The 15,005-nt window shown below is 40.7% G+C and overlaps 1 protein-coding gene across 1 annotated transcript in view; it reads right to left on the reverse strand.

Annotated features, from left to right (window-relative positions):
- The window catches only part of wasla (WASP like actin nucleation promoting factor a), a 34,084-nt gene extending 19,865 nt beyond the window's left edge, over positions 1–14,219 (reverse strand). Inside the window, exons 1-5 of the mRNA XM_008289569.1 lie at positions 13,773–14,219; positions 7,882–8,016; positions 6,032–6,118; positions 5,216–5,312; positions 3,735–3,758 (exon numbers count right to left, since the gene is read on the reverse strand). Coding sequence (XP_008287791.1) covers positions 3,735–3,758; positions 5,216–5,312; positions 6,032–6,118; positions 7,882–8,016; positions 13,773–13,877 — 448 coding nt within the window. The 5' untranslated portion in view covers positions 13,878–14,219. The remainder of the gene's footprint in view (positions 1–3,734; positions 3,759–5,215; positions 5,313–6,031; positions 6,119–7,881; positions 8,017–13,772) is intronic.
- Positions 14,220–15,005: the final 786 nt, after the last annotated feature.

Consider the following 15,005-nt stretch of genomic DNA (forward strand, 5'->3'; position numbering starts at 1 on the left):
GAGACCCTGTTCCTTAAAGTGGCTAAATCATTTTGTGCTCCATTCTGTCCTTCTGCCTACACCTAGCTCGAAAACACAACTATCTGTAAAGGGCAAGTGTATAAATCATAAACTGTTGGCCAGTTTTACCAACAGAACCAGCATTTAAAACTTTGGCTTTGTAAAGTTTCTCCTTTATAATCGGTGCTTGATTACACTTTTTATAAATATAGCCCACCACACAGTACGACTGTTGTCACTATCGTGCATTTCTGCTGATTTTGTAAGAAACATTGCAATCAAAAACAAGTTATCTGATTGATGTGCAACAGTATGGGAATTAAGGGCAGTACACACTGGCAGCATATGAGAAACACCAGAGAAATGAGACTGCACAACTTATGGATGTAGTTTAAGAACTGGACTCATCAACGGTGTTCCTTTCTTTGCATTTAAACTGCAGCCAGTCCACAAACTAAAAAAAAGTTGTTCTACTCCTTGGCCTGCTTCTGTGTTGTGCTGTACATTGCACTTGGATGTCACTAACATAAAAAAAATGTTTGTTTTTTAGCCTCTCGGAAAGTTTTTTGACTGAGCAACAATCAAACCTTGTCTGTAGTTGGCGATGTCTGCTCAATAATTTAACTTGGGCGACTTTGTTGTAGTACTGCAGTTGTCCACTGGGGTGAACTGGCAGCACGTCTGAGTGGTGGTGCCATATTCAAGTCTTTGAAAACATCCTTTGCTTGTTGGAGACCATCAACAATTTGGATGTTTCACCAATTTTCAGTTTCAATGTGGTAATAAGTCTCCGTCTCCGAGTGTTTGAAATCTAGCTAACTTGGTAGAAATCTAAATATCACTATGGCTGATCACATGTTGTACCATTTGTGATTAACTTCCCATCAATGTTCATCTTGTCCAGTACTTGCGGATTAACTAATAACTTGATTGCTGCATGTAATTCTGGCACATTTACACTGATATTTTTTTTTTTAAAGTTTAGCTAATTAATGTGCCTCCTTCTTTAAAAAAAGAACAAATAAACAATATTTTTACCGAGGAATAAATTATGTCCATACAAAATCAGATAAACAGCAGCAAAGACTGTGGGGATTACAGATTAGGGCAAATGTACATCACAACAAGGTTTAAAGGGCGCAACAACAGAGACCATGTGTTCTACATATGGCACAGATGGGCTTCCTGCTGACCAGATTAACCTGCGGCGAGCTCCTCGCTATGTCAGTGTGTGAGTCACACAGACTGGAACAACGCTGCCGACATGCAGGAAACACCACAATGCCCACTGCAGTCTGCTGGAATTTGTCATCCACACAAGCACACACAAAAACATCTGTTTTGGGCACTGAACACTGTGTATGTTACAGTTTTGTCTCTACATGAATACAGTGAGATCCTTGTAAGACCACAGCCTGCTGCTGTTTGAATACATACAGTGTACTAATCTGAAACCTGTTCCACCCATGTGTCCTGTCCAGTCACTGAGGGCCACTCACAACAGACACCCAACTGCTGATCTTAGTCAAAACAACTCTATCATACAAGATGTTAGTTAATGCAGCTCAGAGCACAGAGGGGCAACAGAATCAGATGCCTGTGTGTGTTTGTAATCGAGATGCTGTTTCCTGTTGGAAACAAGTTATGGAACTCTAGCTGTATACTTCATTGTATGTTAATTATGTGTTGCTTCATTTCCTTGTTTAATTATTTTTTTAGTGCTGCATTGTTTTAGCTGGCATTTTTTATTATAAGTGGCAGAGTGGCCATTCTCATGCCAGATTACGTGGTGCAATCACAGACTATTCATGTTGTGTCTACATGAAAAATGTCTCAGTCATGCCGGTGCAACATGTTCAAGCTGTACCTGTCACAAGTCAGGAGACCGCGCATACTTCATTACCAACCGCGGGACCTGTGCAACATATGTTTTTGTGACCACTGGTAACTGCGGATGTGCAATTTCTCCAGAGGCCCTAAACTGTAGCAGAGAAGAAAACACCACATTCTGTATCAGTTGGCAACCACTGATGAGCCAACCTTCATGTCGAGGATCATCACTGATGATGAGGGGAGGGTATGTCGCTACTACTGAATGTACACAGTGAATTCCTCCCCCTATGGTCAGACTGTTGAGTTTTACTGTAACATCCTGAGGTGTCTGACGAAGAACATTCAACACAACAGACCTTAACTGTGGCGTGATGGCCTATAGGTGCGCCAACTGCACAGCGTGTCTGGTCACAGAGTTGTGATCATGTATGGATTATTGGGCCACAGCAACACAACAAGCACACCAGACCCACCCTACTTGCCAAATGTTTTGCTCTCTGCGACTTCTTACTCTTTCCTTATCCCCAAAAACAAATTCAAGTTGGTACGCCGCCGTTCTAAAGACAGTGGACAAGATTCACTGCCCAGATGGTGCTTAAGATTTTTGCACACCAGAAGTTCCAAGTAGCGTTACAAGCACTGTAGGACCAGTTGGACCAGTGCTTGGCTGCACAGAAGTCTACTTTGAGGCAGATGGTGGCCATATTTAGAAAAGGTACGGATACTGAATTTTATAGGTTATAGTCTTGGCATAGTTTTTAATCACACCTCGTAAAATGGCAAATACAGGAAGGAATAACAGGAACTGAGGCCTTGTAGCACCCCATTCATTTTTCCGACTTTCTTTTTCATTTAGGTGACTCACAGATGGAAGAATTCTGAGCTAGGATCACCATTAAATTGTCCAAGTTCACTACTCATTCAAAATAACTGTATTATAAAATATCTATCATTTCAGGGGTAAAGTTAACCATAACTCCCAAGGTGTATCCAATTGCACCAATTCTAGGTGAAAAGAAATGCAAAGAATTTTTTTTAAAAGGCTAAATCAGGCTAGAATTAGAGTTTTAGACTGGCCTCCCAAAAGAACCCCATCAAGAACAAGTCAACGTTGATGAAGAAACAAGTCTGTGTCAGAAAGTCAACAAATGTAGTTTAACTGTACCAATTCAGTGGTCAAAGATACAACCAGAAGCTTGCTAGAAGCACAGCTACCAAAAATGTCCAGTTGAAAACGGCCAAGGGATGTCTTCTGTCCATCTGCATATTTAAATGACTGGCTTCTCAAAGTGCATTTCATGTCCCATAGCAATCTAAGAACATGAATGTTCGAACAGAACCCTGGCACCTGGATTACTATTTTCTCAGCAGTACTGTCATTAGTTGACATTAAGCCAAACTGAAAAGTTAACACCCCAAAAGAGCTTTTCATACAACAGCGCGGTAGGTGCTGCGTGTTTTGAAAACTGTTTTGCTCGGGGAGTCGCGTATAACCGAGCAAAACAGTTTTCAAAACATCCAACACGATGACGAAACCATCTTCTTAAGCAGGAACTTTTTCTGCAAACACTACAAACGCAAATATGAATTTGTCCGATGCTAAGAAGCAAGCGGTAGCACTAGCATGCTAGTACAAAGAAGACGAGGTATATCATATTCTATAAGAAGTAGACCCTAAAGATTATGCTTGTGGCGTTGCTGTCCTGTTAACTATGGAGCTCCAAAAAGTAAACTCAAATGTACTTTCTTACATTCCAACATTAACCTGATTCTTAAAACACACGTGGAATATTGCTACTGATAGGTATTAGTAACTAAAGAGTCAAAAAAGTATTAAATTACTCTGAGCTGATGTATTCAACAAAACTGAAGCTGTATTATGAATATTAAGTTCAACATACCATTTTTAGGGTCACCTCTTTTCTCTGCAAAAGAAAAATTAACACAATTATAGTTTCATGATAAAGTCAACAGGAACCAACTAGCTTTAGGACGCATGAAATGGAAGTTGTTTGGACTTTTTAATAGGCACAAAGAAGGTGAGCTGTTCAAGAGTCAGGAAGTGTTATGAGGCTCAGTTAGTACAAGTCAGTGGTTATCAGAAAGAAGCCTTGAAGCATTGAAGCCGTCAAAGAAAAGATCTTTGGAACAGCAAGCAGAACAGTCAGGAAGTCTTCAACATGAGCAGAAGAAGAAGAAGAAGAGAAGCAAAGGTTTTGAAACCTAGGTTGGGGCATACACTGCCCCGCCCCCACCACCTTAAAAGCCTTCTGTGTCTCAGCTCTGTGAGCCTTTGAACCCTCGCTCATCATCCCAGTTGGAGCTGTGCACTTCAAAAGGCTAGCATGCTGAGAGGATCTGGAGGGAAGCCAAAGAGGAGCCTCACTGCAGAGGTATTTACTACATGAAAAAAGACTGACAGTTTCACAACAGCAGAGAGGAAGACGTTGAGCTCAGCGACGCAGGAAAAGAAGAAAAACTGTCCCAAACCAAACTCATGTCCTCCGCCAAGAGAACACCTTTTCAGATTTTACATGACGGGTGTTTACAGCTGATTGTCATGTCAGGAGTGACTTATAGCCCTCTCATACAACAGATGTGCCCATCTGTGTAAGACAGCTGGTCTTGTTGTCACTATTTGCAGAGACTCCAGTCAGCACTACAGTTCAAGATGAAGGGTTGGCTGTACTCATTCATTTAGATATGACTGAGGATGCAGCTCTGTTGGTCTGAATGGGCTATTAAAACATGGAGATATGCATAGCAATAATACATAAGGAATGAGTCCATCCTTTATTTTGCATAAATACATTAAACTTCTGTTTTTCTTAAATTTCTAAACAGTTTTCCATGACTATAAACCAAATACTCCAGATGGCATACTATGTTCAGAAAAATGACTGTCCTACATACTGTATGCCAAAACCTGTCCATGCTGGTGGCAAGACAACAAATAATTCTGCACCCCTTCAAATGCCGGTGCATACTTTTCTGTCCTTAGACCTTCATGTGTCCAACAGTATCCAACAAAATCTACCCCCACATCATAACAGAACATCAGTAAATTACAGTGAAACCATTCATCCTTACTGGTGTTTAGAGATGTTCACTGTTGTTGTATTTTGCCAATATTCACTCTGCTTGAGATGACATAAATAAAGCAAACACAGCAGAACATATGTGTGTTTTGAGTCGCCATCTAGATTAAAAACTATGCACATTTCCTTGGTACAGCTGGACATGAGTGAGGCAGACTGGCATGGTTTCAGATTCAGGTTGGCTGGGTTAGTACAGGAGGAGATGAGCTCTTCAGTGTGAGGTGTGAAAGGTCACACTGGCTGAAGAAGCAGAAAAAAAGAACAACTCACACAGTGAAACTCACCTGTTTTCCTTTGCCGTCGGTTGAGCAGGTCATTGATGGCAGCTCTGAATCGTTTGGCCTCTTCTTCACTGGCAAAGTTCAGACCGATCTGACAACTCTGAAGGAGGATGAAGAACAGCCACGTGATTAACACCTTTCTTTAAAGAAGAGGAAAACGTTAGGACATTAGGTCTGCACACCTGGTAAATGGATGAGAAAAGAACAAACCTGAAAATATATTTTCAAAATTCAAAAAAAGAAAAAAATCTATCACTACTATTTTTAATGATTTAATTATCATTACCAGGGACATTGTCATCATCAAATAAAATGGTGCATTGATTCTTCAGTTTCTGAGATGCTGGGAATTTATAAGGACTCTTGAGTTTGTTCTTGCAGCCAGCAGCAGGCAGTGGAGCGGGGCTGCAAGCTTGAATGACTCATTCAGACAGACCCACGTTTTGATTGATGGAGAAATGAAAAAAAACAAGTAGACAATCTTTTCTGAGGGCACGTAATTGTGTTCAAAAACAATTTAAAAAATGATTAAAGGTGTTTGATCAACAATAATTTGATTAGGAAGACATCCCTTTTCTGGCTTAGATAGCTCACATATTTTCAGAAAGGAATAAAAATAATCTATTTAAGCACATCGCCGCAGCATTAATTAAATTTTTTTGACAAAAGGCTAAGTGAGAGCAGACCCCAATGTGAGTATCTGACTCCGTGTAATAGTCTCTAATTATCATAACGTATTAAACAAAGAAGGACTGGTGCGTGAGACCAACTGCTGTGGTTGTTAGGGTCTGAAGTAATCACAAAGAGCTGGATACTTACGTCGCCTGCAAATGAGATGAAGTATGGTCTGGAGCTGCTAATGGAGAAGTTGTGGTACAATTCCTGTTCAAACATGGTTTTTCCTTCCTGTAAGAACACGAGGCACAAAAAGGCATATCAGAGGAGATACTTGTTGAAGTTCAGAGGGAAATACATCACCGACACTTCATAGTTTTGCTTTCTTGTTTGTTTACAAAGAAAATCAATTACTTTTAGACTGAAGCTACTGCTTTGGACTGTGAGGCGAAGCCTGAAGAAAACTCACACAGGGTCAGGGAGAACATGTCGACTCTAAACAGACAGGCCCCGGCTGAACCAAAGGTTACACCCTGAACCTTCTTGCTGTGAGAAACCAGTACAGAACCGTGCCACCCATCAAGAATACCTGCAACTCATTAGAGTGTCTTTCAAGGTACCCACGGCACCTAGTAGCAAGGAGAGCTTGTCTAATGTCCAGATGGATTTCAGAGGCTGTATAAGCATTAGCCTGTAAACACAGATCTGTGGCTGGTAATTCACTTTGATCCATTAGTGTCGTATAATTGAATGCACATCATCTGTAAAGCACTGTATTATTTTATTCAATGAGTACACTAAGTGTATGGATGCAGTCTGGCCACAAGCTCCAGTGGGAGCAGTGAGAGAGACAAAGCGGAGGATGAGAACAGCGAAATGTGAACCAAAAACATTTAAATGATCAAGACTGGGAGAACGCAGCCAGGTCTGATGAATCTCGATTTCTGCTGAGGCTGCAGATGGTAAGCTTAGAACTTGGTGTCAGTACCACGAATATTTGCTCTGCTTTGCATCAACAGTCCAGGCTGACGCTGCTGGTAGTGTAATGATGTGGCAAATGTTTGCATGGCATACTTTGGGCCCCTTAATACCAATAAACATGATTTCTATGACACACCCTATCTGAGTAATGTCGTTGACCATGTTCATCCCCTTATGGCCACACGTTAGCAGAATAATGAACCATGAGTCAAAGCACAAGTTGTCTGAAAATGGATTAATGAACATGAAAGTGAGCTCAATGGACTTCAGAGGCCTCCCCAGTAAATTCAATAAAACAACTTTGGGATTCGGTAGAACAGAAGATTGGCAGCATGAATGTGAAGCTGACACATCAGCAGAAATGATGTGATGCAATCATGTCAACATGGAGAGAGCCTCAGAGGAATGTTTCCAACATCTTGTGGAATCCATGACACCAAGAACTGACACTTTTCCTAACAAACAGCTCGTGAGCGTACAGTGATTGTGTGTCACAATTTTCGCCTAAGTTTCGGAGAATCTGAGAAGCACTTCACTTTTCAACATTATGAAGCGTAATGCTTGATGTTACTGTGAGCAAAAACTGACATCTATAGGTGAGGCACTTCTAAAGCTTATCATTTAACATATTTTATCCCTTCTGTTTAATACATAGAAAAACAAAAGTGTCAGATTATTTAGTTTATATGAGGGTTACGTACTGCGCAATTTTTTGCCTCTGACCAGCTCCCAAGAAACCTACCTATTGTTGCTGGTTCCGACAAGTAAACAGTCCAACATAACACCTGTATGACAGCATTTTTGTGCAGCTTTAACAACCAAGATAATGAACAGTATGTTCGTTCATGAGCATGAGAGGGGCTGGTAGGTGGATTCTGTTACATTTGGACAAAGCACCACAGGCTTATGTCACTGTGTAGTCTTTAGGCTGAATGAAGCCAACTGACAGCTTGTCATCCAACTTTCTGCTACGAAGTGAGAACGCCAAGATCTCAAGCTATTCCTCTTCATTCAACTATGCTGCCATGTTTAGGGTTTAACAGATCTTTCCATTACAGCGTAGCCTCACTTACCTTAATGTCAAACACTCTGATGAAGTAAGACCTCTGGGGGTTGTCTTTGACTAGGCAGGCCACTCCACAGCACCTCTTCACCCAGCTACAGCTCCGGTCAGCCACATACACCTGAACCACCGCCGAACACAGGGTCTAAACATACAGAGGTAGGGGAAATGCTGAGCTTCATTGTTCACTAAAAGAGTAAAAACATCCAAATCTGCAAAAGCAGCAGTGGCATTGCACAATAAGGATAACTTGAATCTTCATGATGGAGTTTACAGGTTTACAGATGTATCCAAGGTCAATGTGTGACCCAGCAGAGCAGCCAACAGGGAAGAGGAAATGTACGCAAAACCTTTTGACAGTGATAAGGACTGCTAAACCAGGGGAGAAACAGAGCAGGACATTGGCACAACACTGAGACCTTTTGAAATCAGATTAGGAGTCGCACATGCAAATATTTTATCAGTGTTTTGTCAAACGGGCCAAATATAATTTTGACATTATGGCACGGTGCTGACAGAAAATCTGCCCAAGCTGTGACTTGTTTGTTGTCTTGATTTAGTCCAGCACATTAGAATAAAAACAAAGACCCTACATCTCTCAGATTCTCTAAAGTCACTGCTGACTTTATACTCATATTGTGAACAGTGAACATTTTTAGCCCTATCTATACACAGATCCCCAACTTTAGAGGACCAAGATTAACCTGACAATTTTAAAGGGCACTGCACTGATTTAGCATGTCACCTCCGCAACTTTGTCAGAGAGACGGTGTATCTGACATTTACCACAAGGCTTCAACCTTCATTTCTACAGAACAGGAAGCAGAGTCCAGCTGCTGTCCTCAGCACTGCGTAGTCCTCCGACTGCTCTGGTTTGTGGTTTCTGCAGAGGTCGCACTGTGTTAAATCCTCTGCCAGGATTCCTCCCTCTGCGGCAGAAAGTAACTCCAGCCGCTGGAGGAGTAAAGAGGAAATGCCACTAGGCCTGTTTCCTTCTCTGTGATTTATGAGCAGCAGGTCAGAGGAGTACCAGGAAACACTTTTCATCATGAAATCATCGCTCAGCATCACACGAGCAAGGTCAAAGGTTTGCTGTTAAAAGCCTCATTTAGGTTCTGTAAGTTCTCACGAAGGGAAAGCATGCAGCAATAAACACAGACGCTGCACACTGACAGACTCTGTATAGGCTACATCAGGAAGCGTGTCATAACCATGAATCTAAAGGACAACACCACTGGTGATCAGCAGTACATAACATGTATCGGCTGGTACATTGAATAATACCGTCAAGACTGCGACTGCTTTGAGCTGAAAATGTTACTCAACAGAAACTTGCTTGATGTTAAATCTCGGTGTATGTTCAGAGTTCGGTGTAGCCACGGTATTAGACCTGCACAAAGTAACACTGCCTTTCTGTCTTTTAGTTAACACCGAGGACACAGCTATCTTGCCTAAATAAACTTTACTGAATTGTCACTGTGCAACAGCAAGCAGAGGCCAGGTGTTTGTGTTCAGTGTGAGCTCCACATGGTACCTGATTGATTGACTTGTACCAAGTGAAGGAGGAAAGTTGGCTGCAGAAAGGCTGATTAAAATGTTTAGTATGCATTTATCACATCTTGTATTTAAATAAAATCACCCAGAATCTGGCCAGCTTTCGATGCTAATTCTGCTAGAATGCTACATGCTAATAACATACAACTTTTGCTTTCTGTAGACATAAGCTGCCCTCTCCGACAGTAACTGTTTGAATCTCAAGGCAAAAAGAAAACCAGTTTCATACCGATCCAAGCATAGCCTATCGAATAGCTTAGGATGAAGAGGTAAACCGCTACACCTTTAATACATTAAACAATTAAAGAATACTTCAGCAGTTTGTTCATCAAAGTAAGACCTTTGAACATGCCATCTTGAACTCTAATGGTGTAACAGACTCAACAGTTAATCAGAATTACAGCTTTGTGGTTGTATTCTGCCACAGTCGCAGCTTACATTCATTTTCTGTTCCTGAGTTATGCTGCTGAATAATAGGGCTTTTTCCAGAACTCCAAACATTTGCAGGAGGTAGCACCAGTGCTGCTGGTGGAAAAAGGAACCTGGATCTCTAGACGGACAAACCAAAGGCCTATTTCCTTCTAGCACTGTCTGTTGTCGATACAGTGGCATAAGAATGACAATAATCGCTGGATGTTTTCCTAACTTAATTTCCATCCATCCATCCATTATCTATACACCGCTTAATCCTCACTAGGGTCAAGGAGGGGCTGAAGCCTATCCCAGCTCACTTAGGGTAAAGGCAGGGGACACCCTGGACAGGTCACCAGTCTATCACAGGGCTACACTTTGAGAAAGACAACCAAGCACACTCACATTCACACCTACGGACAATTTAGAATCACCAATTAACCTCAACATGTTTTTGGACTGTGTGGGAAGAAGCCAGAGAACCTGGAGAGAACCCACGCTGCACAGAGAGAACAGGCAAACTCCACGCAGAAAGATCTGGGTGTCCCCACCAGGATGCGACCGGCAACTTTCTTGCTGCGAGGCAACGTGCTAACCACCGGTACACCTTGCAGGTCCCTAACTTAATTTAAATTGTATTAATACCACACTAAACTTGAATCCCAATAAACAATTTGTAGCGCTTCGTTCTTAAAACTTCTTTTTTGGTTCATGCACCTGGAACATATTTTGCCTGACATCATCTGGATGGTAGTGTGTTTAGGGACGAGCTGGCAGGAAGATATAGGAGGAACAAATTAAAATAGTTGCAACAGACACTTGTTGTTCTTGTGGCTCATGAGAGATACTCAGCAGTAAACAACAGATTCCGTTTGGGTATCCTTCAAAGAATCTTTAAGAAGAAAACAATGCAGTCTTTGCACAGAATGCCATGAAATTGTTGAACTATCTGTTTCTGAGCACTTTAAGGACTTCTCATCCTTGCTGGGCTTAAAAGTTAAAGATTATTCAAGCCCTTGCAGTGGTTGATTCTTATTTACTCATCTCGTGTGAGATTGTTGAGTAAACTGTGTTTCCAAACCTAAAAGACGAGTTTTAAAAAACTGCCTCTGCTCATGAAAGCATTACCACAAGGTGGCTACAACACATTTATGTGGCATCAACCTTTTAATCAACTGACAAAAAAATTAATATGAATTCCTAAACTGTTGGTAGGACCAAACAAGACTTGACAGACCTCACCACCAACTGTGGGACCTCATAATGCAAATTTAAAAGAAACCATTTCATATGCTAATTTTTATTATTTATCTAAATAGAATTATATGGAACACAATTGCTTGCTAGAAAGAAGGAATTCAATCTAAAAAAAATGGTAACAGCTAATGGGCTGGACCAGATGTAAATTTAACTTTCAGATTCAAAATTGCTTCACCAGATGTAGCTTCACCACAGAGATGAGTCTAACTTTCTAATCCTGCTTTGTGAAATACCATCCATGACAGCCTCCATATGTGTGATGTGGAGGAGGATACCAAACCTGTTCACAAGTTATGCTGAATGTTGGTTCCTCTGCCTTGGTGGAGATGTTTTCCTGTACCATTAAGACTATGCAAAAACTTCTGAGCTAAACTTGATGAAACTTGCTTGGGAGGAGCAAGGCCAAAGGAAGAACCCATTTAGTTTTACTGTGAGTCCAGATGACTTCCTTTAAAACTGTGAGATGGGGCATTGTTCTTGGCAGAGTGCTCTTCTTGTCTTTAACTGAGACTACAGTGGAATTAAATTACACTTTTCTTTATTGGTGACAAATGAACTAAACCCCAGGTGATGGGTTGAACACCAAAGACATATTTCTTGTAATTGCTACTGATATAAAAGGGGACACTGCAGTAAATAGCAGTGATTTCAACATTTTCCTTTACTCATTTACTAATCTATCTAAAAAAAAAATAATACGTTTTTAGATGACAGAGAATATTGCAGCGGTAACAGTCTAAAAAACTCTTGTTTTCTTGAGTAGTAGCTGCTAGTGAAAACAAAAGAACAATCAACAAAGACACAGAGATACTAAAAAACAACCTGCTGTTTGGTCTGTAAGACATACAAAACTGCCCGTAAACTGGCAAAATTATCATTCAAATGAGGAACAAACTATGTAAATAATAAGTCAACAAGATCATGAATATGACATCGTCAGCTGTTGTCTGTTTGTGACTTTCTGCGCTACATTTCAGTCACTATGAGAATGTGGTCCTACAGGTCAATGCAAATTTACCTAACCAGTGTTTTTGTTTCAACTGACTGTTTTGACCTCAGAGCTTCAATGATTCACCCTGCAGACTCAGCTCCAGTCCAGCCTCTGAAACCTGCAGTAGCTGACAATAAAACCTGCTGAGCTGTCCTGCAGCAATCACAGTATTCCACCTCCAAACAGATTAAAACCACACACTCACATATAAGAGAGGGGCTTTTTGTTGCAAGGTATGATTTGGTGAATAAGTGCAGGAAGGACAAAAACATATGTACTGGTACACCAAACAGATGTTACTGGGTTTTAGGTTGAAAAGTTTTAGTGTGTTGGAACAGTTTGTAGCTGAGTGAAGCAGCTCAAAATGTCTGAGTAGAATCCATAAAAACAATTTACTGACTTTGAGAAATGTTAAGGGAAAGAGCTTCATGGCCTCTCATCTTATCTTCATGCATTGAGGAAACACATGGGCTTTTTGATGAAGTAGAAGGAAACGCTGCTCTGCTACAATTCCTGACTCAAGCAAAAGTTTTTCAAATGACACAACATTTTGGCATTTTAAGATGGAAAATGGCATTACATTATATTCAAAGGTCACAACAATATATGTTGTATAATTTAAAAAAAAAAAGTGGTTTTAAAAAAGCATTTTAGACTAACTTAAAATGTTCTTAAAAAATAAAGTTTAACTAAACTCTGTATGTGGTACAAGCGTCACATATTTCAGTATCAACAAATCTTTTTAAATCATTTTAAGACAAAAAGGCAATAAATAAATAAAAATGTTCTGTCAGTGTAATATCATACAGGTAAAATGTGAAATCTTCAAAGTGTTAATTTTGTCCAAAAAATAAAGATGCTCAGTTTGCAGTTCCATAAAACAGAGACGCAGCAATACATCTGCATACTGGATAAGCTGCAAAGGAACAGACATTTTGTGGACAGTGGTTTGATCAGTCATTAAGCAAGTGACAATCAAATCACTGTCCACAAAACTTCTATTCCACTGATCAGTTAATTGACTAAGCATCTTAGTACTAACTGCAGACATGGCTAGTCTATGAACCATTAGAAAACAAAAGTAAAACATTGTGATTAGCCTTAAAAAAAAAAAAAAAAAAACACGATCACAGTATGATCACAATATTCTCTTTATATGAGCTAAATTTAGAGATTTTGAGGCTACTTTAATAAAATAACTCACTAAGCTGTTATTTCTATCTGATCTCATTTTAAATAAGCAGTTAGTGTTCAAAGAAATTTACATCATTACATAATATACACAAAATATAAACCGTTTATTAGTTAGAAAATAGCCATCAACAAAAACATAAACCAAGATTTCCCTTTTCATGGCGGGAGGTAACAAAATGTTTAAGTTTGGATCACTGTGCCTTTAAACTAACGCTGAAGGCCTGACTGAATGAAGATGGGGTCGCCATATTTTTAACAAATAAACATAAGACGCAAACGAATGGAAGGACGAGGAGGTTACAGATTTCAGTGTAACACCGAGCCCCAAGTTTGGACACCACAGTGGTGTCTAAACTGGTGTCTGCAGCTTCTTTTTCAGCCAGTTGAGGTCGGGGAGAGGAGGGAAACAGAGGTATTTCTTGCGTAATATCTGCTGAATGCACCTGCACCTACTTTGGACCTGCAGGTGGTAAACAAACGGGGGAACTTACGGCGCATTTCCTTCCCAGGTAGCCGAACAGGCACTCGTTCTCCTGCGGGGTCAGAAGCAGGGAGCCGACGTTAGCAGCCCTGCGGGGCGGCGGGTGGCTGTTCATGGCTCCGAAATCTTCTAATTAACCCTAAAACGACGCAGTTATCCCCCAGAATGGGCTCAGCAAGCACCAAGAATTACAGAAAATCCATGCGGGCTCCGGTTGCTGTGGCCTGCAACCGGATCATCTCCGCTCAGTCCGACTCCGGGCAGGAGGGCGGAGGATGAGGAGGACGGGAGGTGTTTTCCAGACTTGCTCTTGCTTAAGAAGAAACCTTGACCCCTCCGACTGATGTTAAATATAAAACTAAAGACTTGCTAAGTGTATAACGACGGAAAAACGCTGAACTTTCATTAGGAAACTCCAGCAGCTGCAGCAGCGATGCGTACATCCAACATGGCAGCAGGAGGGAACAAACCACATGAAAGAGGGAACTGAGGGGGTGTTGCTTTGAACAAACTCTGCAAATATTCCCTGCAGTGTACACAACACCCGTATGCTGGCGAACAGAGACGCAGAAAGATTTGATTCAATATTTATGTAAAGTCGCAACTCTGTGTTGTGAATGCGATATTGAACCGTGACTGGGATAAAAATGCATTTGCTAATACAAAATGGTTTAGTCCGATGTAGCAGCAGGAATGCAGCTCTGCGGAGGGAAAGGGAGGGGCGCGAGGGGTGTTTAATATCCATGGTGGAGCTGGGAGGAGTGTGACGTAGCGTGGGGAGGAGCCACATGGTGGACGTGAAAATGTAAATGAAGCCTTTCGTCATAAATAATGTATGAAATGATGCGTTTTGCCTGTAGACATTAAGAGTTTTGCGGGAAAAAAAATGTAATTTATAACCTTTTTTTTTTTTTTAAATGCTATCATTCTCGTGAAAAAGTACATAGCATCATAGCATGGTATATAGAATCTGATTAAATTACACTAAAGATTAGATTATAGAGTAATACTAATAAATTGTCCTACTCTGGGTATAGGCTTTTTTGAGAGTGATACATATCGTTTGTTATCAAGTGCCCTGAGTGTACAGGAGTGCATGATAATACTTATTGTCAGTGACAACAGCCTTGGATTCTCAACTGTACAATATATACAATGTATACTATATGTAAGCCTGTCCAATAAATCATCCTGTATTTCTTGCATCTCTACTGCAGTTTACAGGAAACATATTAATTTATCA

Source organism: Stegastes partitus, unplaced genomic scaffold (genome assembly GCF_000690725.1).
Source record: "Stegastes partitus isolate 25-593 unplaced genomic scaffold, Stegastes_partitus-1.0.2 Scaffold622, whole genome shotgun sequence".
Lineage (NCBI taxonomy): Eukaryota > Metazoa > Chordata > Actinopteri > Pomacentridae > Stegastes > Stegastes partitus.